Here is a 27,906-nt window from a genome sequence, read left to right as displayed (position 1 = left end):
CCTCCGAAACCACGAACCCACCGACGAGTTGCCCGACGAAACGGATGGCCGTATGCCTCACGATCGCGACATCCGACAACGCCCGATGACCAGCCATACCAATGGCGCCCCGTCGGCGCCGAACCCCGCCCCGGACCGTCGCGATGCTGCCGTCACGAAGCCCGCCGACACCGATGCCTTTCCAGAGCTCCCCGTCATAACCGTCAAGGCTCCCACCGATGCGCCCGACGCCGGGCTGAGGAGTCTCGATCACTGTATGCTACATCTCTTGTCTTTCTGGTCGTTGGCATGGTGGTCTGTCGTGCTCGCAGCGTCTTGCGACGACGTCAGGCGAGGCGGGGCTGCTGGATCGCGAGTAATGACGGGCCTGAGCTGACCGTGGACGCTGTCGACAGATAAGAGAGCGCTGCCGAAATGGCGATACCAGATGCGACAGTCGTTGCTGCCTCTCATCCGCTGGGAGACGCCGTACTTGGCGTATCTGCAGGAGAAGTTGCGCACCCCGTGGCTCGACAGTTACTTTGCGATTACGGCGAACCTCGGCACCCATACCTTCTTCATGATCGGCCTGCCCATGCTGTTCTGGTGCGGCTACGCATCCTTTGGCAAAGGGTGAGCACGCATTGCGCTGTATCGCACGAGAACACGGCTAACCAGTGCTTTCAGTGTTATTCACATCCTCGCCGAAGGCGTCTTCTTCACCGGCTTCATCAAGGACTTCTTCTCACTCCCCCGACCTCTGTCACCACCGCTACATCGAATTACAATGTCTGGTTCCGCTGCATTAGAGTACGGTTTTCCCTCTACGCATAGCGCCAACGCTGTGTCTGTGGCTTTATACGGCATCCTGGTTTTGCGCAGCCCAGATACGATCATGGAAGAGACAACCAAGACCATCCTCGAGGGTCTATGCTACTTCTACGCCGTCTCCATCGTCTTCGGTCGTCTATACTGCGGAATGCATGGGTTCCTCGACGTCATTGTGGGATCGATCTTGGGCGCTGCTATTACTGTTGTCGAGTTCTACTACGGCCCGGCTCTGGACGCCTACATGCACAGCAGCTCCTGGTGGGCGCCTGCCATTGCCGCACTGATCGTCATCGCTCTCGTTAGGATACACCCCGAGCCTGCGGATGACTGTCCCTGTTTCGACGACAGCGTAGCTTTTGCCGGTGTCGTCATCGGTCTAGAGATTGGAACCTGGATGTACGGTCGCACATCTCTGGACTCGTTTGGGGGTAATGCCCACAGCGTCGAGTCCATTGACCTCAGCGCCCTGGGATGGCATATCGTGGCTGCCAGAGTCGTTTTTGGCGTCCTCGTCATTTTCGTCTGGCGAGAGGTCATGAAGCCAACACTGCTCAAGGGCCTGCCTCACATTTTCCGTCTGCTGGAGAAGGTCGACATGAACCTTCCTCGACGATTCTTCACCCCCGCGTCCAAGTACAAGGTGGTCGATCCTGGCTCAAGGATGGATACCCTCATCCCCTCCGTCAGAGACATACCTCGTGTGGTCCAGTCCATCCGCCACCCTACAACCCGCGGCCGTTCGGTATCGATCGGACCCCAGAGTGCCGCAGACGCCTACGAGACCCTTGCCTATCGCGAGCGCAGGCGGAGGGAGAGCATCGGTAGCAACGGCAGCGTGAAGAGCAAGGGTAGCATGTTCGAACTGCGGGACAAGAACGGCGAGAAGAACGGCGACTGGGAGGGCAAGGGCGCGGCCTCGGGCGTACAGGGCCACAACACGCTCAACGACTTTGAGCGAATGATGGGTACCGGGAGCGTGTTGGCGAGCCCGAGCGAGGAGAAGGGAGAAGTGGAATTGACGGTCGGGCAGCAGGACGAGATCAGTGAGAAGGAGATGTTCTTGCGTCTCATCCGCCCGCGAGTGCGGTACGATGTTGAAGTGGTTACAAAATTGGTGGTTTACACAGGTGAGTATTCTGACCCTTCCGCTGGATCCGGAATCCTAGCACGTGCGCAGGTGCTGACAGCTGCCCCACAGGTATCGCATGGTTAGGCGTCGGACTGATCCCCATCATGTTCGAGCTGGTTGGTATGGGATCTGCCCACCTTCGTAAATGAGAGTCTTTTCCCCGGTCGTCTTTTGGAGACGGGGAAGCTGTGTTTTCTGAAAAAGATACCATCTTGAACCCCCCTTTTTCTTTTCCCTTTTTCATCACTTCTCTCTTCTGCGTGATGCATTGGCACGCCAGGTAGTTGATTTTGCCTTTTCCTCTACGGGGACGCAGAAGTAAAGGCCCCGACATGCGGAAAGGGGCGGCGAGGGACGACGATGCATAGAACCGTTGTTTTACAGTTTATTTTGACGAAACGCACGACCGTGTTATATATTCTTTTCTGTCACTTGCATCTACTACCTAGGGCGGCCTTCGATGATATTTCCAGCTCCGGACTGAAGGAGAGAGAAGAAAGGGGTGGCTTTTTGCGTTAACGAGGCGTTCTTCCTGGGCAGGCTTGGCCCGGCGGGTGTTGCGGGCCAGGTTGTAATCGTGTGTATCCGTATCGGTAGAGATATCAGAGACGAATGGCAAGACTTCTTGTCTACTTCAAGCTCCGTGCCGCAGTCGGTGAAGATGAAGTCCGGTGTTTGTGGTGAGACGTGGCGATGGATGCCTGAGAGAGTAAGAATGACGGGTGAGACCCACGACGGCGGCGTTGACCTGCCGGTTCTAGCGTGTTTGTTGCATATCCCCTCACTCTTGCTCCTTCAACATCAGCGTCGTCAGTGTGTTGTTCCGTCTGCTGTTTGGACGGGGCCTGGCATTCTTGCGTGTGCATATTGAGCTACAGCAACAACCTTGATGGCTCTTGATGAGGAAGAAGATGTGTTGATGCAGTCTTCGACCTCGGGGTGACCTCACCTCGTCGAATTGTTGCCATCATGGTGCGGATTGGTCATTTGGAAGAGACGACCCGCGACGATCGACAGACCCAAGAACTTGCCGAGGAGTAGGCTTTCGAGGCGGAGCAGCCCGTTGGACCCCATCTCAACACGCGAGATACTTCTTCGGACTTCCATCTCAGGACTGCGGCACAACCTCATCCCACATCAACCGGCGTCTTCGTCGCGAGTTGTGACTCCATGTTGCTGACGACGAGAGTGATTTCTCGAGGTCGCAGATGATGGGTCGATCAAGAAGAGGATCTCGCACACAAACTCCTCGGCAGTTCGGCCTCGATGCTGAGCTGAACTCTCGAGGACGTATCCGTACACGTAAGACGCAGCATCCCCTTCGAAACAGAGATTGACACCTGAGCAGCACTGTCACAAGCATTATCACCAGCTCATCGACACAACCATAGTCCCATCACTGTCGGACAGGACGCTCCTCGAAAGCAGACCTGCGTGGAGCTCGAGGTCCACGTCGGAGTTGACGCCATATTCATGGACACGTACGACCATGTGGGGTCCTTGCTACCCAGCAGATCCCCCGGTTGGTTCCCCTCACGCACGAACGATGGAGTGCGGAGCTGGTGATGGACGCCTGGGGAGTGCCGCCCCGTAGGGAGGAGTCACGACGGAGACCATCATCAACCCAAGTGCCGAGAGCTGACTTGATGGGCTTCAGACACCAGCAGCACATGCTTACTTTCTTCTTCATCCAGTCGAGACTGTCTCAGATACGCCCGGCAATCTGGATCAGCGAACCATCACCACCCCCAGGACACGGAGGACTCAGGCTTCGGCGCGGCCCCCAACCTGGGAACCAGCAGCTTCCATCGGTCCAGGGGATCGGATCATCGGACGATCCGCCGCGGGTGATCCAGTCTGTAGGGCTACCCAGCTGGGGCTCAGGAACATGCCAGATTATCAGATCTCGAGGCTTGCGTCGATTGGATGAAGCTTTTCATGAGACCGATTGGGTTCCTGGCGCGATGTTTCCCTACCGGACCCCTGGCGTTTGTCCTGCGGCGGTGCCACTGGAACACCGACACCGACACCGCGACTGCAGCTATCCAGACAGACCATGCACCCTTGCACACGACGTCGATGACAGCTGCCACGGAGAAGAAGCAACGATGCTCGATTTGTTCGCTCTTGGCGTTTGATATCGACGAGCAAGGTTTTCCCAGATACTGATGACCAAGACCAATCCTTCAATCGGTAGCATCACCTCGGGGGTTCACATTCACCATCGCCCTTTCAACACGGAATTTCGCACACACTCATGCGCAGATTGTCGATGCGACCGAATTTCGAAGACACGGCCACGGCGCATGATGCCTCAATCAAACGACGGTCGGATTTTTGCGGTTGTCTCCCAAAATTGCGGGTTTGCGTTACAAACGGGCGACGTCATTTGCTGTTCCGGTGCCGGATTTTGCTAGTGCCTTATCGCCTAAGGCACGCAGATGGTTGCCATCTTTGGTTTAGCGCAGATCTAATCGGGTCAAGCGAGGAATTCATTGCCCAGAGGCGAGGAGCGAAGAGGGAGAAGCGGCAGGCTCAAGGGGAAGAAGGGGCACCACCACAGGGCACCCGACCTTTCTGCGGTTCCTGCCATTTTACCTGACTGATCAAACCAGACCAGACCAAGGCCCACCGAAGCAGCCGCATCTGCCCGATGATGTGCAGCTTCTTCCTCGACACCTTCGACTTTGTGGGATCGCTTTGCCTTTACCTTTGCTAAGCTTTCCGACCTTCATGGTACCTAACTTTGAAAAATTCTCATATCGTATCCATGACCACCTCTGGATTTTTTTCAGTGGTACAACCAAACAACTAACGCCAGGCGCAAACTCTGGGAGGTGCACCCCTTCGCCCTTCTTGCCAGCCTAGCCCTGGCACATCAGCCCAGATCCGCCAAAAATCGACCCATTAGCGAGCTGGCCCGGCCAGAAGCAGCTCTTGTCGTTTCCCTACAGTGGCCAACCCCCCGCAGGATCTGATAACCAAACGAACGAATCTACCTATTCTCCGCACTCCACGAGACCTCTGCACCTCACATTTTCGGCGACTTGACCACACCGTCCTGCGCACCTATTCTCGACTCTAATTCTCCCCTCAGAGCTGCCATCTCGTCGCCGCATGCACGGTCGCATGTAGTCCCATTCATCATGTCGACCGACGCTGTCAGCGCTCCAGTTTCGGAGCCTGCACCTGTGCCGGCGCAATCAAATGTCGATGCCGACCACGACGAGCCGACTCTTGGCCAGATTGAATGTGCGACCAAGCCAGCCTTCCTCCACTCCCCGCCCGACAGCAACAATGCGCCTAAGTCAGACGGGAGCGACTCGGAGCTCAGCGATCTCGACGAAGATGCTGTCGACCCGGCCCCGAAGAAAGATGAGGCCCCAGAGCCCCCCGTCGAGGACGACATTGGCGAGGTCGTTCCAGACCACTGGTCCGGCACAGTGCCTGTCTTCAAGCCAACCATGCACCAGTTCAAGGACTTCAAATTATTCGTACGTCGTCCTGTGTTTTGCCTCGCTGTGCCTCCCCTTGCTAAACGTGAATGCAGATGAGCAAGGTCGATAAATACGGAATGAAGTCTGGAATCATCAAGATTATTCCTCCCTCCGAATGGAAGGAATCGCAACCAAAACTTGACAACCTGGTGAAACAGATCAGGGTTAGAGAACCGATTAAGCAGGAGATCATGGGATCCAACGGAACCTATCGACAGGTCAACATCCTCCATGGAAGATCATACAACCTACCGCAATGGCGACAACTCTGCGACCAGAGCGAACATCAACCTCCCGCCAGGCGTGGCGAGCGCCGAGCCAACGTCGAAAAGCCGAAGCCCCGACCTGCCCCTCGACCCCGACCAGCTGCGAGATCAACCCCATCCGGTTCCAAGAAGCGCGGCCGAGGGCGCCCGGCCCGTGGCAAGGCCAAGATCCAGGAAGAAGAAGAGACTCAAGAGGAAGGAAACCGACCCATGACGCCGGTATCCCCGAAGCCCGACGCCGAGGTCAACGTCAAGAAGGAGGAAGTCGTCGACTCGGTCGAAGACCCAGGAATGGATGTTGATGACGACGAGCCACCTACGGTCGGCAGGATGGGTCGCATGGGTGGCGCGAGGCCCGCGAAGCCCAAGACACAGTCGGTCTCGGCCCGTCGGAAATACAGCAAGAGAGAAGGGTCTGCCATGATCGACGAGGAGGCGTTCAAGGATTTCGACTACCAGATGGATGTCTCGGACTACACACCGGAGCGGTGCGAAGAGCTCGAGAGGATATACTGGAAGACGCTCACTTACGCACCTCCGCTGTATGGTGCAGATCTCATGGGCACCCTTTTCGACGAGTCAACGGAAATCTGGAACCTGAACAAACTGCCCAATCTTTTGGATGTCCTCGGAACAAAGGTTCCTGGAGTCAACACTGCTTACCTCTATCTCGGCATGTGGAAGGCCACTTTCGCCTGGCATTTGGAGGATGTCGACCTGTACAGCATCAACTACCTCCATTTCGGTGCCCCGAAGCAGTGGTACAGCATCTCGCAAGCCGACGCTCGTCGTTTCGAGGCTGCGATGAAGAACCTCTGGCCTACCGAAGCCAAGGCTTGCGACCAGTTTCTCCGCCATAAAGGATTCCTCATCTCCCCCTCGCATCTGAAGCAGCACTACAATATCACCGTCAACAAGTGTGTTTCCTATCCTGGAGAGTTCGTTGTAACATACCCTTACGGATACCATTCGGGATACAATCTCGGCTACAACTGCGCCGAGGCTGTCAACTTTGCGCTCGAATCGTGGCTTCCTATGGGAAAGATTGCCAAGCGCTGCGAGTGCGCACAGGCACAGGACAGTGTATGGGTTGATGTTTACGATATCGAACGGAAACTCCGTGGCGAGGAGACAGAATATGAAGAAACTGACGAAGACGACGACGAAGACGAGGATGAGGACGAGGACGCCAGCGGCCTGCCCTCACCGCCCAACAGTAATGCTGTTGGCATCAAACCCAGTCGAAAGCGGAAGCGAGCAGGAGACAAAGACGGAAAGACAAAGGTCAAGAAGATTCGTCTCAAGGTCAAGGCCCGCGCTGAGCCAATCTGCTGCCTTTGCCCCAACGACATCCCTGGCTCGGAAATCCTACCCACGGACGACGGCCGTAAGGCACACCGCATGTGTGCCCTCTACCTCCCCGAAACATATATTGACACCGTTGACGAGAAGGAAATCATCGCCAACGTTGCAAACATCAACAAAGAGCGTTTGGATCTCAAGTGTCTATACTGCCGATCCAAGAAGGGCGCTTGCTTCCAATGTTCGCAGAAGAAGTGTGCTCGCGCCTACCACGCCACATGCGCCGCTGCGGCTGGTGTGTTCGTGGAGGAGGCAGAGGTGCCGGTGTTCGGCGAAGATGGAACCGAATACAAGGAACAGGCTTTCGAGTTCAGCTGCCGCTTCCACCGCACGAAGAGAGACAGAAAACACGACGGCGACTCCCTCGAGGAGGACGAGCGTATTCGCAACGCTGCCGCGGCGCTCAAGAAGGGCGAGATCTGCCAGTTGCAGTACTACAAGGGCGACATTTTCGCAGGTGTCGTTGTGGAGAACCGGGCGGACGAGCAAACGCTGCTACTGGACATTGTTCCGAATGGGTACGATTCTCTGAACGACGAAAAGAAACGAAAACTAACACTTCACAGCGATCGTCTCGAGGTCGAGTGGAAATGGCTCTTGCTACCTGATCCCTCTGACTACCACCTCCCGAAGGCCTCGGCCAAGGCCATCCCGATGCCATCGTCCCAGAAGGCCAAGGACCAGCTCAATGCGAAGCGGCCGGCTGACGAGGTGCCCAGGAAGGATGCTCCTTTCGTCGAGGGCTACACCTGGGCAGAGTTCCATCCTTGCGATAAGTGTGCTAACCCGAACCAGGCCAAGGTTGATCTGTCGAAGGACAATCAAGTATGGCACTACTTGGGTAAGACCTCAACGGAGGCCAAGGCCCAGTACTCCGAGGACCCTGCCAAGCAGCAGCACAATCCTAAGAGCAACTACCTTGACACCATTCCCAAGCCTCCGAAGCCCGTCTCTGCGACTGCGGCTCAGCGCCGACCATCTCACATCCCGCCTCCACCAATGCCAGTATCCACTCCCGGTGTTGCTATTCAATCAGGCCTCAAGACTGAGAAGCCGTACGTCTACAAGCCCAGGAAGCCAGTGGGAACTTCCCAAGGAACTCCGGGCGCTTTTACGACGCAGAAGTTCATTCCGAAGCCTTCGCCTTCTCCCTCTCCGATGGGCCAGCAACTTCACTTCGGATCGGACCCTCGATACCAGACGCAGACCGGTCAGTTCGCTCAGCAGCGGTTTACACCGGACAATCGGCAGCAGTATGTTTCGCATTACAGCCCGTCTGGCCAGGGACAATACGCGCCACCGAACAACCCGCAACGGCAGAGTCCCTACGGCACTCCGGTACCGCATCCAGCGGGCGCCGCGAGACCGTCACAGCAGATGTGGGCGACGCCGTCGCATGGTCCCAGACCTCAGCCCACGTCCGGTAACAGTCAGGCCTCAACTTCTCAAAGCCATAGAAGATACTCCACTGCACCAACGCCATCAGTTGCTATGAAGTACGCCTTCTTCCAGGTGCATCATAACAGAGATTCGAAGACGTACCGAACTCCTTACGCGCCTTGGGTGGGCTTTACCAACGGCTACGAGGGTAACTTGAGAGCACATCTCATGAGAACGTCACCCGAAGCCTTTTTCAAAAACAGGCAAGGTTCTGTCCTTGGTGCTTCTTCGGCATCAAGTCCAACAGCCCACACCCAAGCTCCTGCACATGGCAGTCCGTACTTCAACACCTTTGCGAAGACGACGCCGCAGGGCTCCATCGGCATGTACGGTCAAAGAACGCCGGCTCCTTCGTACCCGTCGCCGGGTCCAAGACCGCCTTCACACGACTCCACGATGCAATATTCTTCGATGTCTCCGAGCCCTGCGCCTACTGGACAACAGCCTAGTCCCAACGGGTACAATAGTAGTTGGACCACTCAGCAGAGTCCATCGACACCTCTGCATCCTGCGATTCGGCCACAGTATGGAGGTTGGGTGAATGCCCAGCAGCAGCCTCAACCAACCACACAGCCCGCGCCTCAACATCAACCACCGAAGCAACAGATCACACAAACACCTGTGGCTCCTCAGCCTGCGGCTGACCAGCCTGCGCCTGCTCAGTCCCAGTCGACTCAAAAGAAATCGGAGTCTGCGACGAAATCGTCCGCACCCAAAGTGCAGTACAAGGTACATCACTCTCAGCATTTCTAGCCACAGCAGTTTCTCCAACATCAGACTAACCAAATCATAGATTCCCGAAAAGCAGACGCCCGTACCATTGCCGGCCAAGTATCTCGCTGCGATGGGCAAGACGGCTTCAACAGCCACTCCGTCCAAAACAGCCACCCCTTCAAAGGCCAGTACTCAGTCAACTGGGGCAACTTCGCAGGCCAACAAGTCATCACCGTCTGGCGCGGCGGGCTCAAGCCAAGCTACTCCAGTAACCGTTGCTCAGCCTTCTTCCACCCAGGGCAACCCCCCTTCGGTGGGTCCAACACCTTCAAAACAGGCGCCGACCTTTACCTCGCAGACTGGAGTCTCCGCCCCGCAAACACATGTGCCGGCTCCGGTGCCAGCTCCGGTCCAGAGGATGCCATTCACGAATCAGTTTTCGGCTCATCGCCCACCCCAACCCCCTTACCAGCCTTACACGCAGGGCCCTACGGCTCAACAAGTCCAACGGCAACTTCAGCCTCTGGGCCAGGCGCGAGCAGAGCATCACTCCTTGAACCCAGCCGAAATCCTAGCACAAATTGCTACTCAGCCCCGCGTGAATCCCCCAACGCCCACGATGCAGCATCATCCGATGCCTTCACCAGCGTCACATCAGCCGCCCGTGGCCCAGAATTATCCTGGGCACCAGGCTCCTCACCCGCAACATGGAGCGATGCATCAGCACCAGCAGTTTCACCACTACGCGCCGCCGCAGGGTCAATACCAGCCGATGCAGCCGTATTATCCCCAGCCGAGTGCAGCGCATCCCTACCAACCGCCTCCATACCAGGGACACCCAGTCTCTCACGCCTCTCACGCCCCAGCGCCGGCCCCAGCTCCAAACCCGGCGGGCGAGGTAGCCCTCCCGGAAGTACCTGCGGACTCGACGGGCATGGTGGAAAGGATGATGCAGAACCTGCGCCGCGTCGCATTTCACGGCTGATTTGCTCCAAGAGCTCAAAAGCATCCAATTGTACGAATAGTCCGTTCTGATACACACGAAAACGTCTCCAGCGCGACACAGGCGCATCATTGCTGGAGGCGTATGGGAGGAAAAGCACGCACGCATGCACGGAAATCATGAGTTCTCTGACAAAAATGGCGTTGGACGGTTTATTTCGAACAGGGGCCTGGGTTTCGTTATTTCTAATCCGCAAACCCAGGACCAGGGATAACATGGCATCGGGCAGTAGGATGGTTCTTTGCTGCTCGTTTGAGATGCATGCAAACGCAGTAACGAGGCCGAGTGGTTTATATGAGCTACCGCCTCAGATATGTAAATAATGATTGTTTGTTTTGCCTGGCTTTTTTTAATTCAACCCGAAATTCCAAGGGAAAGTGAGCTGCTTCCTTAGCTGCACCGTGACATCTACTTAGCGCGATTTCTCACTGTACTACGTCCCATCCCCTGATTGTCCTTTGGCCAAAGCGGAAGGAAACATCCTCTGTGTAAGTCAAGAGCTCTCTGCGTACAAGGGTCTCTGTCCGGTCGTACAAGCTGATTGAAGTCTCGCGGTTCGTGTTAGGCAAAGTAGATCATTATATATACTCTCTCATGAAATTCCTGCTATCCGCAGACGACACGAGCGGCATTAAGGCGATAAGCAGATGCTGAGAGGGAAGACTGACCGTGAGCTCCTTCGACTTTGAGTCCTCGAGTGGATGATGTCATGGTTGTTCACATATCGTCTGGAAGATGGATGAACTGAGATACAAGTGTTCCTTTGCCCGGCGTCTCTGGTAATTTCGTCTTATTCGATGGTGAATAGGATGAATGGGCTATGTGAGAAGATGTAATCTCTGGAGAGTCTTGGGTTGAGTAGCGATTGTAGGCTTCAATCAACCTGGCCTGTTATGAGGCTGTCAACTTGACTGCCACTGACGAAATGGACACCACCTCGACTTTGGCCTAGTCTTGACGTCGCCTCCGGCTCTATGCTGTTATGTCAGGCGGATCTTAGCACTACCCTCGTGTACGAAGACGACGAGACCGGTAGTTACTTGTATGTTGATGCTTGGGAATGCTTACCTCGCGGCATCTATATTACTCGCGAACATTAGCCCCAGCACCTGCATGTTTTTCTAGGATTTGTATACAATTGCATCCTCCATGAGGGCTAGGGATGATTCTTAGCTACACGCCAGCGCTCCCCATCGTTGTTTGGTACAAGGTCGAATGAGGAGTGAGGATGGTCTAAGCTAATAACCATTCCCTTGTCTGGTGTCTCGGGCTTTTTGGTCTTATTCAACCGTGATAAATCCAGTGAAGGAATCGTATGTATTAAGAAGACGTGAGCCGCTGAAAAGGCCCGCGTCAAGGGGGTTGCACTGAGATGAGTAGGTTGAGTCTTTACTCGACATAAGCTGCAAAATCAGCACGCATTGTCAGGACGTGTCTATTTGTGTTCTTCTTCAGTGATCGCTGTTTGAAGAAACTTTATACTGCAATTCGTGTTGTTTCATTTACCGTCCACAGCCTTACTCAAGCTGCTGGTCGTTGAATTAACCCTCTTCAGCGGGAGCTGTGGTCTGTCTCAACCTTTTGCTTTGGAGCTGCAAATGTTTGAAGACAGGTCTGGGCAGCGACATGTGATGGTGGAAAGTTGTTGAGTTCGATTCTGCATTCTGACCAGGGAGACGGGCGATTCGAGTATATAAGTATGTATTGAGGCATTGTCTGTTATCTCTGGCGGTTGCGTCTTATTGATGATGAATAGGATAGGCTGGGATGCGCGCCTTGAAGATGAAGTCTCCTAGAGTCTCATCATCTTTGTGTCATTGCTTCATGCGCGGATCCTCATCTATGTGAAAGTTCGACGACAACGGCAACCACGTCTACCACTCTTCTTGCAAAGATTCTCGCACAGCAACAAGCTTCCTTTATAGTCAGCTTGTGTTGTCTTGTCTTTACTTGTGTATGGGGTTTGTAAACTTGCCATGTCTTGGACAATGATGTCAAACTTCACAAATACATTCCAGTTGCTCCTCAAACTCACATAGCGTCAACCCGCACCCAAAAGAATCACCTTTTCGCCGCTGACTAAACAACCCTTAACTCCCTCCTCGTTGATCGCCGACGGCGCTTGTGCGGGTGATGAGCACTAGACTGCTTGGGCGCCTTCATAGCGGGAGCGCCTCTCGGACTCGAGAGTTTAGGGGTCATCTGCAAGATGCTTCGAATTGCAGTATCGGGGAGCCAAGTTCCGAGTACCGACTTTCGAATACAGGGCCCAGAACATTGGACTCGACTTGTTTGGGCTAAGGCGTTGCGGGATGTCTTAGCGGTTGAGGACGGCCGCTACCACGGCCGTTGGCCGAAAGATGTAAGCCGCCCGGCCGCGAGATCGATTCCGTATTGTCGGGGAACTGAGCGGCCCGAAGCCAGTAAGCACCATGCTAGTGATCATCTGGATAGAATCGTCTTCTGAGTTGATGTGAGATTGTAAGTGATCACGAACATGACGTCTTCTTGGGAATTTGAGGCCAAGGGTTGAGATAAAAGGGTCGCCTTGTAACCTTCAACATCGAGAAATAGACACTGCAGCAGAACTTGACACATTGCAAAGCACCTGAACGCAGACTCATTATCACAAACAATTTTAGCATCTTCACACTTCATAATGTTTCTTACTTACTCACACAATGTCGTCGTCGGCGCATGCGTTGCACTGGCTGGATCATATCTCATACTCCGCATCATTTACAACCTCTTCTTCCACCCTCTGGCCAAGATCCCTGGCCCCAAGCTGCCCGCGGCAACATCTCTGTGGCTCTTCTATTCCGACTTCAGAGGCCATGCCTGCGACGACATCTTCAATCTTCACAAACAATATGGCAAGTCTCACTACAACGCCCCTCTTGTCTGAATTTCATGTTAACGCCAACCTCAGGCCCCGTAGTCAGAATCTCACCGGACGAAGTGTCCATCAAGGACATCGACGCCTTTCACAAGGACATCTACGCCCAAAACACCAAGTTCCAAAAGTCGGCGTACTACTATCACGCCTTCCACAGCCCAGACTCGAGCGTCTTCTCGGAGACCAACAAGGAGATCCACGCAAAGGAGAAGCGCCTGATGTCCCACGCCTTCTCCCGTGCCAACCTCGTCGGTTACCAGAAGAACATGTACGAGAACACCGCTTCGTGGATAGGACGGTTGAAAAGCTACGCAAATGTCGGCCGCGTCATTCCCCTGTGGCACGCCACGCAGTGTCTCACGCTCGACACCGTCTCCGGCTTCAGCTTCGGCTCGAAGGCCGGGGCGCTTGAGGCGGAGGACTTTTATCACCCGCTGTTTGTCGGGTTCGAGACTTTTGCGCCGCTTGTCGTCTTGTTTCAGCAGTTCCCGCTTTTGAAGCCCATATTCGGCGCTTTTCAAAAGTTCATGTCTTTTGGTTTCGGTCCTATAAACCAGGTATGTGTCACCAACTTGCATATTTGACCTTTGTAGTACTGACAAGAAGATAGAGCTCGGCAAAGGCTCTTGACCGTCTCAACGAGAAGAAGGGACGGCAGGAAGAAGATTCCGGGATGATCATGTTCGACAGCATGGTCGCCCGCGCCGAGAGCAACGGAATTCACATCAGTCCTCAACGCCTTGTGCAGAACGGAAGCTTGATGCTCGGTGCCGGGACCGGCACCACCGCTTTGGTCCTAACCACGGCTATCTACCACCTCAACGCTCAACCCGAGGTGTGGAAAAGCCTTCAATCAGCTCTGTTGGATCGATTTCCCGACTTCCTGAACGAGCAGCCCGACGTCGTCCAACTGGAGAAGGTCCCGCTGTTGGAAGCATGCATCAAGGAGGCCATGAGGGTCAGCATACCAATTCGGGGTAGATGGCCACGCGAGGTACCGAAGGGGGGCCTTGACATCCACGGCCTCTACATCTCTGAGGGGGTAAGTCTCTAGATCCGTACAATCATGGCTTGAACTCGTGAGCTGACAAAAGGGGATGAAAATCAGTACAGCGTGTGCTCCTCCGCATTATTATACTGCAACGATCCAGATGTCTTCCCAGAGCCAGACAAGTTCAAGCCGGAACGCTGGCTCGATGCCGAGAACGCTCATGACATGCAGCGGAATCTCGTCGTCTTTTCACACGGATCGAGGGCTTGTATTGGCCAGAAGTGAGTTCAATCTTCCCCAGCATACGGTACCTGAGCTGTGCTAAGCAGATAATTGTGTAGCTTTGCTCAAATTGAGCTGAAGATCGCCCTCAGCCAGGTTGTGATGAACTTGAGCCCTGGAAAGATTGTTGATCAGGAGCTTGGGTTTCACGCTCATAGTATCACTTCGCCAGATGGGCTAGCCGATGTCACGCTCCGACTTTCGTAGGATGAGAAGAAGACGGACTCGATTTGGGAGCGAAGCATTCACCGTTGATGTCGTTCGTGGCTAGTAACCAGGGCTTTGCGGGACAGGATGGAGGAGTAGTTATAGCAGGCGTCTCTAGCAACATACAGTATTGATCATCTTTCCGAAGCTTCATCCTGCGCAGTAGCGGCAGTCGAATAATCCATATGCCGTCCAAGCAGGTTGCTGCAGTCCTCCACAAACTTCTGGCCCTTCTTCCAGTGCTGCACGATTGGGTGCATGTAGTTTTGCCTATAAAAGTCGTTCGGGAGAACTGGAGTCCGGGTACAGCAGTGGCCTGACTCCTGTGTCTTCCCTCATGGGCAAGTATTTAGGCTGGAGAACTATTCTGCCGGCATAGTCGCAAATCTGGCGTTTTTCAGACAGTTGATTTCACGAGAAGGCAGCTAGTATGTCCTGAAGTGCTGTTTGTGACCATTGCTGTTGTTATTTTCTAAACATTATCTCCGAATAAGACATCAATGATTACTCCATGATGTTGAATCAAGTTCCAGATCGACGCTCTCATACCCAGTTAAATTCTGGACAAGTCATGAGGAAACGCTTCGCAACCATTCGCTATACGAGTCAGCGAGAGACATTGTTCGTGAACGAGAGAAAGAGGCGTTGCGCCCTTCTATTATTTATATGTATGTACTACAACCAAAACGCCTCCCATGGACCTCATCATAATCATGCACGGCACATCCTGCCATCTGCAGCAACATTCCACGCGTCACTGCCGACGGTCTTGAGCGCGTAGAAGACGCCGGTGGAATCCCACTTCTGCTTGATCTCGAGCAGCTTGTCGTAGTTGCCGCCGAAGAACTTCTCCTTCCAGCCGTCAATGTTGAAGTCGACCTCGTTGACGTAGTTGCCGGACCCGGGGGTCGCGGCCTCGATAGGAGGCATGATGTCGTCCGTCATACGCTTCTGGTCGGAGATCATCGTGTCCCAGTCGGCGGGGTCGTTGCTCCAGGCGGTGGAGTACTGCACGTGGATGGCGGCGTTGCGCCAGTGCGGGTTGACGGCGTTGTCGACGCCGGTAGGGGCAGAGGCGTTGAGGGCTACGCCGGCGGAGAGAACGCCGTAGGTGTCGGCGCCGTAGCGGATGGCATCGACGTAGCCTGCGCGGGAGGTGGTGTCGGAAAGGACGGAGCGGGGGACGAGGCGGGAGCCGAAGTTGTAGGACTCAACCTCGACGTGGCCGTAGGGGAGGGGACCCATCCATTTGTTGTAGTGGTCGCGGTAGTTGGTGTAATCGGTGGCGGAGGAGGAGTAGGGGATGGCGAGGTCGGCAAGGACGTCGAGGAAGGGCTGGAGAATAGCCTTGGCTTCGTCGGCGGTCTTGTTGTAGGCCGTCAGGGGGTTGATGGCGAAGATGGAGCTGCTGTAGAGGAAGACGACCATGGCGCCCTGGTCGGTCATGTTGGGGAGGAGAGAGTGGAAGGCGTCGAGCATCTGCCACCACTTCTCCTGGGTCGTGTAGGAAGCAGCGGTCTGCAGACCGACGCCGCCGACGCTGGCGTCAGGGTACGCGCGGACGGTGACGGAGGTGACGATGCCGAAGGTACCAGGGCCACCACCGCTGAGAGCCCAGAAGAGGTCGGAGTTCTCCGTGCGGGAGGCAGTCACGATCTTGCCGTCGGCGGTGACGACCTCGAACTCGAGCGTCTGGTCGGCGGCCATGCCGAAGTTGGTGGTGAGAGCAGAGTGGCCACCGCCCTGGATGTAGCCACCGGCGGGACCAACGGTAGGGCACTCGCCGCCGACAACGACGAGACCAGAGGACTTGCCGGCCTCGGTGATTTCGTAGCCGAGGACACCAGCACCCATCTTCATGGCGGGGCCGGACCAGAGATCATCGGACCAGGTGGTCACCTCGATATCCTTGAGCTTGTGGGTCCAGGCGGCGAGGGCTCCGGCGCCGGTTGATCGGCCCAGGTGGCTGGAGAAGTGGGTTAGCGGAGGTGTGGATAGGCCGGGACGGGAAAATAAGCTTACTCATGGCCCGTGTTTCGGACGAGGAAGCGGATGTTGTTCTCGCGGGCGAAGTTGACGGTCTCGACAACGTCCTGGGTCGAGGTCACCTCAACAGCGTACTGGACGTAGTTGCCGATGAGACAGGGGGTGGTGCGGTCCGTGAAGGGGTCGCAGGACTGGTTGGCGAAGTAGCTCTGCATCACGGAAGATGAGGAGGGAAAGCTGGGAATCAGTTAGTCGTGGCTGTTGCACTTCATTTTGGGAATGTCACATACTGAGTCTCGGGAAGAACCCATGATTCCTTCAGCGCCGTGCACGCGGCCTCATCGTAGTTCGGGTCGTGGCAGACTGAACCGATGGGCACGGTGGCAATGAGCTTGCCGCCGACAGTGGTGTTGAGGGTGTTCCACGAGTCCGTAGAGGGCCAGCAAGCGTCGCCGGGGAGGCAACGGCATGAGCTGTCGTCGGCGCGCTTGGGAAGGACGCCCGCGGCGGCAAAAGGCGCGGCAGCGAGTGCTGCCGTCGCAATGGTAGCGAAGGACTTCATCTTGACAGGGCTGGAGGAGGGGAGAGCCTGGGAGGAGAGGGGATTAAAGGAATGACTAGGCTGCTGCAGGGAAGACTCCTGACGGCGGAATGAAGCGAGAACGACATGGCGGGATGGTCTTTATATTGAAAACAGTCCGTCGTGGAATGCTAAGACCAACAACTGCTTGGCCGCGGCGCAGGAATGCGAACACCTGGACTGGGCTGTGTACGGATAGACAAGGGCCCCCAAGAGGGGGGACGTTGTCAATCTCCCTCCCGGCCGCAGAGTCTCGTCCGCGGCGCCAGGGCCGTGACTGGAGTTTTCCCCTTTTCGGCATGTTGTCCGGCATTGTGGGTTACCACGGGGTAGATTGCGGAGCTCGAGTGCCCATTGTTTTCTCCTTGAAGCAGGGTCCGGGGCTCCTTTGATTTACCCACAGGATGCTTCGTTGGACCTTCTTCAGGCCTTCTTCTCTATCCTGGAGATCGGCACGAGGTTCTTTGGAAGGTTTGTGCGTTCCAACAGACTTGAAGGCGCAGAACGTTGGAACAGAGAGTTGAGGCTTAGATCTGGGCGCGAAATGAGATGAACGTATGAGTCGTTCGATGCGGCAAGTTTCTGGAAGGCTTGTGGAAGAGGTGACTGGGGCCTTGCATGAAGTCGAATCTCGCCAACTCCCGGGGTGCGGGCCAGGGAATACGCATCGGACGAACAGCTGAACAAGACAGGTCGCGATAGCAGCTGTCAGACTGTTGGTGCTGGATTCTTTGCGCCACCGCAGTCTGCGCTGCAACTTTGTCCTGGAAGACGTCGATAACTAACCCCTGACTGATGGAGTTTGCCTCGGTTGCGCCCCCAACTGGCCCTGGTCGAGTTGTTGGCGCACAATCGCACCCCTGTCCTTTCCCCTGATCTCTGGTTCCATCGCCATCTGGTCTTTCGTCCTGTTCCTGCAGCACAGGCCTGATGCTGATACCGAGCACTCTCTTCAACGTGGCTCTGGCTGGCGGTTGTCTTCCAGGAACACCGCCGTCGTAGCCAGTTGACTTCTGGCGACGGGAGGGGCCGATGGTCTTCCAGCATCTGCCCTACGGCCGCGGATGCCATCGACAAAGCCCGTTGCGCGTCAGCGGCTGAGAATTATTGTTTGCCGTTGTCTATTTTGAGTTGACGCAGTGAGACAAGCCAATGTTGGCTAAGACATGTAGGTGACCGTTCGATGGCATGTGGGGTGCATTCGTCGCTCGCGAAAGGATTCGGTCTTTTCTTTTTTCACCTGTCGTTTTCGATAGTCTCAAGGACTTGTTCCCCTTTCTGGCAGTATCGAGTATCTTTTTCGAGAAACACCGACGATAAACATGTGCCGAGAAGGATTTGCCGCCTCTGCCGTCCACACCACCATCACGAGAAAAGCCTCTTTTCGAATCGATCTCCTTTCTTCTCGGCCAATAGCGGCCACTAGCGTCGCCGTTACACTCCCCAAAATGGCTCCCAACGCCTAGAACTTTGCTCCGAAGCTTAGCAGGGCCACGATGTCACCGGGCCGGGGCGAAAAACGGAGGTCCGAACGTCGTGGGTGGCGACATCGAACGATATCACTTCGTCGATATCGTCAAGCTTTTGGCTTAACCCCCTTCTGCAGAGTCGTCAACGTGTAAGCCGCGTATGATGCGCCGTATCGCTCTTTGTTGTTAGCCTCGGGTGAGTCCCGAAGTCGGTAGCTGCCGATACACCTGAGCTTTGCAGGAAGAGAAAACCCCGGTCCCATGTCTTCGAAGCGCCTCCCCAACACGTGTTGGTGCTCGGGATGAGGGGCCGGTGGGTTCGGTGGGCTTGGAGAGGACAATTGCGCCGGGATCAAATCTCGGTGGCGACATCTTCTTTGAGCTCGTGCGCAGTGTGGATGGTTCGTTGGGCTGACGCAATGCCTTATTCATTCCGATGGTGGGACTATCTTTTATCTATCTTCCGATGTCTTCGGGTCCGAATGATTGGGGGCGCAAAGGATTGAGGCTCTTCTTTCCGCATTCTTTGTCTTATTCGTTATCCAGCTGGCCGGAAGACTCGGTATGCCAAGATAATATCTCAGGTTCTATTGCATTGAACGAAGCCCACTTCTCCTGCCGGACTGAGCTCGATGGTCGTCGCATGAACGATCGATACCGCTCCGAGACCCTTTCTGCTGGGCTCAGGCTCGAGAAATGCGCAGCGCACTGGCTTGTTTCCGGGAGGATATATGAAGACGTTGGTCACGATGCCGTTGCTAGCTGTCAAAGGTGTCAGCAGGGGTTCTTTGCTTTGCCTCGGCTACGGCGACAAGCTCAATTCGGGCCAGACTTACCGATGGCATACCCTGAAAGCGTCTCAGGTACGTCGAAGACATCGGTAAAAGTGCCATTCTCATAGGTGAACGATATGCCGAACACAGCAGCGGGGTCCTCCTGGGGCGTCGGTGCTGCCGCAGCAAGCGATGCGGCGAGAGCGGTGAAGGTTAGATGAACTTCATTTTGGCTGTTGTCTTGATTCGTTGTCCTTGATCTCTGAAGTTGTCAAGTCCTCTCGAGATGTCCAAGCGCTTCAACGATAGAAGACTTTATAGTCTTGGACAACCAAACCGTCGTCTTGCCGTGCTGACAGAGAGCCATCCTGATACGGGCTGTGTTGTTGTTCTGAGCGCCAACTTCGGCCTCAAACGGCGCTCCTATTGCTCTTTTTTCTGTTGCTGACTTGCAACGTGACATCCATGGAAGAAATCCTGCCCTCTTGGGAACTAACTGCTGACAACCTCAGTCAGAAGCCAGTTGCAGTTGGCTTTCAAGCTTGGTCGAGCTGCGCAAGTTTGATTTGAGATCTCAGGGTTTTTCTAAACATTCTAAACAAATCAATTTTGCTGTTAATTGACAAGCACACATCATTGACTTGGCGCCGTCGTGCTCGATATAAGTAATGCAACCCAGACACGAGTTCATGACACTTTGGGGGCGGAATCCCATACGACGCCGGCGGGGCGATTTGCCAATCTGCGGGGTGTGACATTGACGATATATTGCCCTCGGACTCAAATGCGATTTTTAGAAACATGAACAAGGTGCACCCAAGCTGACTCGCGCGTCATGTAGATGCCAAAAGTCCACCCGAAGTTGAGGTGAGAGAACGTGTTCACCAATGTTGAATAAACCAGTCCGGATGCCACTGACCGCCATCGGCATCCAGACACACCGTGTTCCCACCCACGGAGACTCTACCATCCTGGCTGAATTTCGAGATCGAGTCTCGGATCAGGTCTCTGAAGTCTGTATTGCCGATGTAACCTGCGGTTGCAGGACGAGGCGTCGCGCGAACGGAGAGCCCACAAGTGTTGACGCTCACCAATCGCGACCACGAGACACCATTGGCATCGAGGTCGGAAGTTGCAACTCTGAAGTAGCCCTTGGTGTTCTGAAAGTATGTCTGCAGAAAGTTGCAGTCTTCGACGAGAGGGGCGCTGGAAGACCATGCGCTTGTGAAGGTGCTGCCGCCGCAAGCGTCCCAATCTTTGGTGTCGGACACCCAACCGCGCTTCACCAACGCCGGGGAGACGGTATTATGGGACGTCGTGAAGTCGGCATAAAAGGTGATATTCTGGGTGCGCCCATCTGGGAGAGTGACTTCCTCCGTTACGGGTGTGCGCTTGAAGGGGCCAGAAGCCACGTCACGGCTAGGCAGTGAGAATGCAACAGAAGCGGACGCCGCAAGTGAAAAAGAGATGACATGATTGAGATGCATGGTTGCAAAGTCGAAGTCGCCGGAGATTTTAGATGGCGAACTACTGACAGTGGGCAGCTTTAGGAATATCCCCTCTTCTTTATAGACACACGAATGAAGAACAAGGTGTCTGTGTCGTGGCAGCCGGAGGTGATTCTAGCCAGCAGAGGACTGGCCTTACACGTATACGTCTGACGACCGTGGACGTTGCATTGAAGGAAGGCAAGTAGATGCAGACGTTTGGTGCGAAAATAAGACCCCATGTCATCTGCCTATAGTCGAGGAGGGATTTTCGTGAAAACGGGACTTCGGTGTTGATGAGGTTGGAATTCCGGGGACGAATGTGGTCATCTTTCCACATTTGCGCAGCCCAAGTGCCGTCTCAGCAGCTTTGCCACGATCGCGCATAGAGCTTGTTTTAACAGCTTCCCCATTTGGATGTCAGCTTGTTGCCTCTTCTGAGTAGCTTTGAATCCTTCGCAGGCAGATCGTTCGAAATGCTCACCTAATTTGCCCACAGCGCTGATTCCCTCCACTCGAATCGAAAACCTCAGGAATACTCTAGTTATTCACATGTCTTCTTAAACCGTTGTCGAGAAGGCACACTGGACAATGGCCGCTCTTGGCATGTCAATGACAGAGTGTCTTGGGGACGACACGGTAGCGTAACACCTCCGAATTTAATTGAGATTAATCACACAAAAGCCACAAACGGTGAACCCAAGACTCTACCGCCCGAGTCGATCTTGATCCCTTCTTTCCTCAGAAGCAACCTCTTCTCGTCCAGAGTAATACCCTCTCCGTTCCTCGGCCACTTGCCCTTGAAGCCACCAAGAGCCCCCCCTGTGGCGACAACCCTGTGACACGGAACTTGCGGTGCGAATGGGTTACGACGCAAGGCGTTGCCGACGGCTCTTGGTGATGACTTGAGATGGGCTGCAAGAATGGCGTATGTGGTGACGTGACCTTTGGGTACTTGGCAGAGGGCAGTCCAAACTCGCTTCTCGAACTGGGTGCGGTTGGAGGATGCGATGCGCTCGAGTTGTGTGCTCATATCTTCGGCTTCGGGGATCTTGACTGACGTGATGGCACGCGCCACTGGCGACGGTTTCGCGGCGGATGGTCTGGCCATGGTGATTGGGAGGTCGGAGGATGGCTAGGATGCCGTTTTGACGTTGCGATCAAGTATTAGCCTTGATTGTGGAGATATGGAGACTTCTTGGAGTTTCAACAAGCCGGAGAAGGTGTCGAGAGAAAACATTAGGAATAAATAAGTCAATCGCCTACTCTCTGAGTCAACGGCGAAGGTCTGGCAAGTGTCAAGCCAAGGGCGCGTCGCAGGCGCGGGGCGAGCATGGTGGTCCAAGCGATGGATGACGCGAGTCTTGCGCGTGTCACGTGTACTCATCGTCACGTGATGAGTCAAGTCCTTGCAGACAACGCCGTGAGGACAACAGAATTTGGGCGGATGCATCAAGCTCTTAGATGGACGGGAGAGGTCAGCAATGTCTTGCCAGTTGGAGCGTCAAATACGTGTTTTGAAGTACATCGGCATGCGCTCTGATAATGTACAAACTTGGGGATGCGCAAGTATTTGCATGCTCTTGTAGAAACGGGTATCCTCGAACCCAAAATTGTAACCGTGATGTCGTAGTCTTCCGATAACGCCAAATAGACCGAGTCGTACGAAATGTGTGTTGTTTTCCTAAGCGATGCGGGTAGCAAACCTCGGCCTCGATCGCCAAAGTTCGTCCACCCAAACCGTGTTTGATTCCTTGCTTTCAAGCGCCTTAATCACCAGTGTCAACCTCCAAGTCGATCTGCACACCATTGCTGACTCCGTAGTCCTCCAGCGTAAGATGATCCTTGAACGGTCGCTCGCCCTGGCGCTTCAGCAGGATTTCGTGGGGCTCCCGACCGACTCTTGCAGCGACCAGAATCTTGAACATCTTGACGGGATCCGAGGCGAGGCAGGGAATCGCGGCCTTGGTGCCCAGACGATCGTTGACGTGGACGATGATCATCTCTTCGCCGCCGGCAGCAGGTGCGGGTGCGGGCGCGGGCTTCTCTCTCTTGGGGGGCTTTGTGGTATCCTTGGAGCTCGAAGAGCCGGCCTTGCTGTCTCTCGGGCCCGAGTCGCGGTCGCGGTTACGGTCGCCGGGGCGGTAGCTGTCATTGTTGCGATCACGGTCGCGGTCGTTGTATCTGTCTCTGTCGCGGCGAGGGGAGCGGGAGCGGTTGCGGTAGCCGCGTTCGAGACCTCTTCTGTCGTCGCGATCATCGCGGTCGTCCCGGCGACTCTTGTCCTTCCATCTGAAGCCTCCTTGCTTTCGAGGCCTGTCTCGGTCTCGGTCGCGATCGCGATCCCGTCTCGGAGAGCGGGATCTCGAGCGCTCTCTGTCTGCCATGGCGAGTTGGGATGATTGTTGATGGCAGTTGGGAAAAGCAGGTTGCGGTGCACTGAGGTGGAAGCAATGACGGCGCATTAGAATTGCCCCACCATGCACGGGCCACCATAGCCGCTACGCCAAATCGCCCGCGGCGCGCAGTCACAGCTATCGGATCTCTCTTCTTCACTCTGTCTCAAAGAGTTCTCAGATGAACATGAGACTCATCGGCGAATGAAAGGCCTTAATATGCCGACTACAACCATCTCTCATTTCAACTGCAACTCACTCTCAACTCTATGCCATCTAAACGACTACTCCATATTCGACTCTGGAGATCGCGACCTCTTTCGTGCACCATCCAGACGACGCATACTGATATTAGCAGCGTCAACCTAAGCCGAATTACGCTATTTTGCGAGTGCAAATATGACACTTCCTATGCCCACCTCATCACTCCTCGATACGAATTGGCAACTGCGAAATGCGTCCAGCAGTAGACAGGTGAGCGAAATATATGACAATGTTGCCGGCTGAATCCATGCCTCGCCCACCTCCTGATGCATGCTGTCTTTACTGAGGCGAGAATCCAGACCGTTATGGATCAGACACTCGATCGAGGCCGGAGGCTGGACTGTGCTGTGGGAGATTAATTGAATGAGTAACAGGAACTATCCGTACGCTCCTGGAACAGGCGGAGCGGTCGGCTACCCCGGGATCTTTTGGGGTTGTCATGAGTCGCGATGTTCATCCAACCTGACCCGTTCATGCGCCTTTGAGCATTCACCAGCGCAACTTCCGTACCGCTTCTCAGGGATTATGGCACAACAGCAGCCAGGGGATCGAACTCAACTAAATATACAGAACTCAAAATGTCTCTTACAAGTGCTTATTCGTCCCTCTTTCCTCTCCGGTCTGCCGGGTCGCTCTATCAAGGAGATCCCAACACGACTCACGATCCAGTTGACGCCCAGGCCAATTTTCCTGCGGCCGCGAAACCGCACCATTGACACAGCCTCTAATGAGAAGACAACGGGCAAGACTGTCATGAGGAAAACTTATCGGGCACTTTCGATCGGCCCAAGTTGCCGAGAACCGCAAGTTGATGAATCACCTCAGCGATACAGCCTAGACCTGACGAAAGGGCTTGTTACGACTCGGCCGAGCACAGCATGGAGCCCCAGAGGTACACTTATTAGACTTTCCAATGCTCTAATAAGGTCCACCCGCAATAACAGATCGACAACTGTATAAAGAGCCCATCTGCTTTGCGAGCAACTCGGAGTCTCGTTCTCGGTCACCGCTCTCGTTCTCGCCTCGCCTGCAAACACTCTCATTATCAACGATACCCTCGTTCTTATACCACCGCCAAGATGAAGTTCCAACTCCTCCCTCTCATCTTCCTCTTCGCATCCCAGGCATCAGCGGCCTGTGCCAACGGCGATGTTGAGCTTTGGGATCTTCAGGTCATCGACGGTACTGCGCAATGTTCCAAGTACGGTTGCTACAAGTCGTGTACCTTTCCCGACGGCAACGGCAACTGTGGCGGCTGCACCCAACGAGTTTCCACCGGTACTGTTCGTCCTCTTGGCGGCAGTTATTGCTGCCCTGGACCTCTTACTGGCCTGGGCAACACTTGCGTCACTGCTTGTCCCGCAGGTACGTGTTTTTGCAAGCAGTTCTTGAAGCAACACTATGGTACATGAACTGATATGATGTTGTCGATGTAGGAAGTCGCAGCGTGTAGATCAGGATTTGAGTTGGTCACATCCTTGCCTCCGATGTTTGGATGGCCATGTTCAGCGTCAAACAACCAAGCGGGGCCATCGTCATCATTGTATCGAAGCGTTTCTAGTCTATATGTTACCGTCACCTCAATTACACAACAGTCTACCATCCATCCAGTCGTCTGCTTCAAACAGCACCTCTCATTTGATTCAATATAGGTGAAGATTCTCTTCCATCGCCAAAGCTTCAGAAGCTATATCTCGGGATATCGCCCGTCATTTGCGGTCGATGACCCTTCCCACGGACTGAACAATTCCGCCTTAGGATCCTCGAGATTTTGTCGAGGCTTGGTCTGTTCGGCGTTGAGTCACGGTGAAGGCCGCTCCTGTCTCTGATGGCGAGACTCGATGCTTAGGTAACTAGCATGGTGGAATGGGACATGCGAAACCCTGATAAGAGCCTTGTATCAATCCATCTCATTGTAGCTATAGTTATGCTTGTTTCTGCAGTACCCATTCGAAGTTCATGTGGCCCACTTCCCTCACTTGACCTCCCGTCTTAAGCTCTCTCAGCTCCAACATTTGAGGTGATATGCCTTCCTGTAGCCCCTCTCATTGAATATAAGCGATAGATGTCGTGTGGACTATGTGCCATGTCGAAATAGAAGCCCATGACTGTGTGAGAGCGGAAGTATGGGTACTGGCGCAAGAAGCTTTCTTCATGCGGCAACATGTCGAATGATAGTGAACCAGTATCGGGCGTAGAGCGAAACGCTATTGATCATCAGTACCAAATGCTTTCATAACAGTATATCAGTAACACACCACTATTATAACGATGGCGCCGACGAGTGAAGCACTTCCAAAGAATAAAAATGGTTGGGGGCAGTCCCACCACGAGCGTCACAATCGCGATGACAGCTTCGAGAGTGACCTCCATTGCAACTTCGACCGTATGATTTGCTAAGAAAGTTTGCCAGTGAAACTGATGTCGCGTTCTTGAGACCACCTCCCGTTCGTTTGTGTGGTGACAAGATACTGGCTTTCTTTTTGGCAACTGGAATAAGAACGACATGAAGAACGTAGGAGGCCGTTATTGAAGGGAGGGTATCATTCTAATATTTAACATGAACAAGTCCAGCTTCTAACGAGTCCATGTTGGGCATATTGGCAGTGCACTCACTCCTTTCAGACTTAGGATTCAGCAAATCAGGACTTGCCAATGTGAAGTCATTAACATGCAGAGCTGGCGACCCGCAGCTTCCTGACCTACACTGCCCGCGCACTACGCTGGAATGCTGTGCATTAATTTATCCCATGATTCCTACTGCGGAGTTGCTCTCATTGTGGTTTTCAGGTTTCGGTTCCAGCCAATCATAAATGCTTCTTGATGCTCGAATGCTAAGCCCACCATGTTGGGCGAACAATGCCTATTGCCTGTCCTACCCACAAAACAGGTGATGCTGTCACTGGCTAACACATACATACGCTTCCGCCCGCCGATGACCAGCTTCCTCTCGCATTGCGATATGGGATCAGGCCTATCACATCGGCCTGCCAGTCCAGGGCGGATGCTCAGGTGTCAGATATTGGATTTGGCCAATTGGGGTTGCCGCGACTGTGCAGCAAATCAACTGCCTTCAGATATCGGTCAAGGCCAATCAAAATCTGGCCAGCTCAATATGACCTTGGCATGCACCAGATCCGAGCTGCCTACTTAAGCTGAGCATTTTCCTGTCTTAGGCGACTCAGCTACGGCATCTCTGCCTTCTTTCTGGTCAACCCAAGTCTTATCTCATTCGTCGCTATGGTGTCTCCAACACTACAGCTCAAACAGGAAGAATGGATGAAGCACAAAAGCTTCATTCGAACCATGATCATGCAAGAGAACAGGTCTAGTGCTGAGACACGAGAACTGCTTGCAGAGAAGGGATTCTCGGTAACGTAAGAGTCATATGTCTTCATTACAGCGCATCGATAGCTGACACGAAGAAGCAAAGCGCAACTTGAATACAAACTCAAGATCTGGGAATTTAGTAGAAAGATTCCTAAGAAAATGAGCGAGGCTGTTTGGCAATACATCGGCCACCGAACGAGGAAGAGAGCCCGCCAAGGGAAGCAAAGTGAAGTTGTCTTGAGGGGCGAGGTTCTTTCCCCTACCAAAGTGCGCAAGGAAACGAGTCGTCATGAGCCATCGGCCTTGGTTAAGTTCACACAAAGTAAGTATTAAGAAATCGCGACAGCTTTTACGTAACTGACTGTTCGAAGCAATGACGAGCCCCAAGACACCTGAAGGACTAGACTGTGCAATCTACACTCCAGTAGCCCTGTCCGTCGTGTCTCCGTCGCCCATGCAGTTACCATCGCCGTTTCAGACTAAGTGGCCGAGTAATCTTCCTTGGTTTCAATTCCAACCGAGTCTTTCGGCATATTGTGAGTGTCTCAGACTTTCCAATGCTCTCTATAGTCTCTAACAACTCTCAAGTGATTCGCCTAGCCGGGTTGCCGAAAAGTGAAGCGATTTTCCCGACAAGCCAGGCGTTGATCAAGACGTCAGGGTTTCGAGACGCAATGGTATCAAGAGATGCCCATCGTCTTGCTGTAGAGATCGGCTCCGTAATACCTGAGACAAGCGAGAATGAGAACGGCAACATCGCTCGGTCGTTACTGGAGGGTTCAGAGAACGAGGCGTTCTCAGAGCAGGTTAAATTCTCCCTTTACTGCCTTTCCAACAACATCGATCACAGCTCCTGGGTCTCGGTTCTTCATATTCTTGAGCAATCTGGACTCACAAAGACGCCACTCCCGCTAAACGAGTCATCAAACACCACAACACGAGCGATTGCGGAGAATTTGTTCAGACACGCATTTCTATTCAACAATCTGAGAATCGACTATAATGAGAGGTGTGAAATTTGTAA

The 27,906-nt window shown here is 54.2% G+C and overlaps 6 protein-coding genes across 6 annotated transcripts; 3 read left to right on the top strand and 3 right to left on the bottom strand.

Moving 5' to 3' along the window:
- Positions 1–85: 85 nt before the first annotated feature.
- On the top strand, positions 86–10,203 carry CkaCkLH20_08053 (JmjC domain-containing protein; the record flags this gene model as incomplete). The annotated part of the gene is made up of 7 exons (XM_038890768.1): positions 86–254; positions 396–612; positions 667–1,937; positions 2,009–2,059; positions 5,075–5,433; positions 5,490–9,233; positions 9,298–10,203. The coding sequence occupies 7 exons, from the start codon at positions 86–88 to the stop codon at positions 10,201–10,203; spliced, it is 6,717 nt and encodes a 2,238-aa protein (XP_038743951.1).
- A 2,677-nt stretch (positions 10,204–12,880) lies between these two features.
- On the top strand, positions 12,881–14,597 carry CkaCkLH20_08052 (benzoate 4-monooxygenase cytochrome p450; the record flags this gene model as incomplete). The annotated part of the gene is made up of 5 exons (XM_038890767.1): positions 12,881–13,098; positions 13,164–13,674; positions 13,728–14,159; positions 14,226–14,389; positions 14,450–14,597. The coding sequence occupies 5 exons, from the start codon at positions 12,881–12,883 to the stop codon at positions 14,595–14,597; spliced, it is 1,473 nt and encodes a 490-aa protein (XP_038743950.1).
- A 711-nt stretch (positions 14,598–15,308) lies between these two features.
- CkaCkLH20_08051 (FAD binding domain-containing protein) lies at positions 15,309–17,145 on the bottom strand (the record flags this gene model as incomplete). Its single annotated transcript, XM_038890766.1, has 3 exons — positions 15,309–16,563; positions 16,620–16,820; positions 16,874–17,145. 3 exons carry the CDS (start codon positions 17,143–17,145, stop codon positions 15,309–15,311), a joined length of 1,728 nt encoding a protein of 575 aa, XP_038743949.1.
- Positions 17,146–19,212: 2,067 nt separating this feature from the next.
- CkaCkLH20_08050 (uncharacterized protein) lies at positions 19,213–22,003 on the bottom strand (the record flags this gene model as incomplete). Its single annotated transcript, XM_038890765.1, has 4 exons — positions 19,213–19,394; positions 19,469–19,627; positions 20,325–20,824; positions 21,585–22,003. The coding sequence occupies 4 exons, from the start codon at positions 22,001–22,003 to the stop codon at positions 19,213–19,215; spliced, it is 1,260 nt and encodes a 419-aa protein (XP_038743948.1).
- Positions 22,004–22,661: 658 nt separating this feature from the next.
- Positions 22,662–23,279, bottom strand: CkaCkLH20_08049 (uncharacterized protein; the record flags this gene model as incomplete). The annotated part of the gene is made up of 1 exon (XM_038890764.1): positions 22,662–23,279. The coding sequence occupies one exon, from the start codon at positions 23,277–23,279 to the stop codon at positions 22,662–22,664; it is 618 nt and encodes a 205-aa protein (XP_038743947.1).
- Positions 23,280–24,631: 1,352 nt separating this feature from the next.
- On the top strand, positions 24,632–25,113 carry CkaCkLH20_08048 (uncharacterized protein; the record flags this gene model as incomplete). Its single annotated transcript, XM_038890763.1, has 2 exons — positions 24,632–24,917; positions 25,019–25,113. The coding sequence occupies 2 exons, from the start codon at positions 24,632–24,634 to the stop codon at positions 25,111–25,113; spliced, it is 381 nt and encodes a 126-aa protein (XP_038743946.1).
- Positions 25,114–27,906: the final 2,793 nt, after the last annotated feature.

Source organism: Colletotrichum karsti (genome assembly GCF_011947395.1).
Source record: "Colletotrichum karsti strain CkLH20 chromosome Unknown Scaffold26, whole genome shotgun sequence".
NCBI lineage: Eukaryota > Fungi > Ascomycota > Sordariomycetes > Glomerellales > Glomerellaceae > Colletotrichum > Colletotrichum karsti.
Note: the sequence above shows the minus strand (reverse complement) of the source record. Positions and strands in the feature narration are given on the sequence as shown.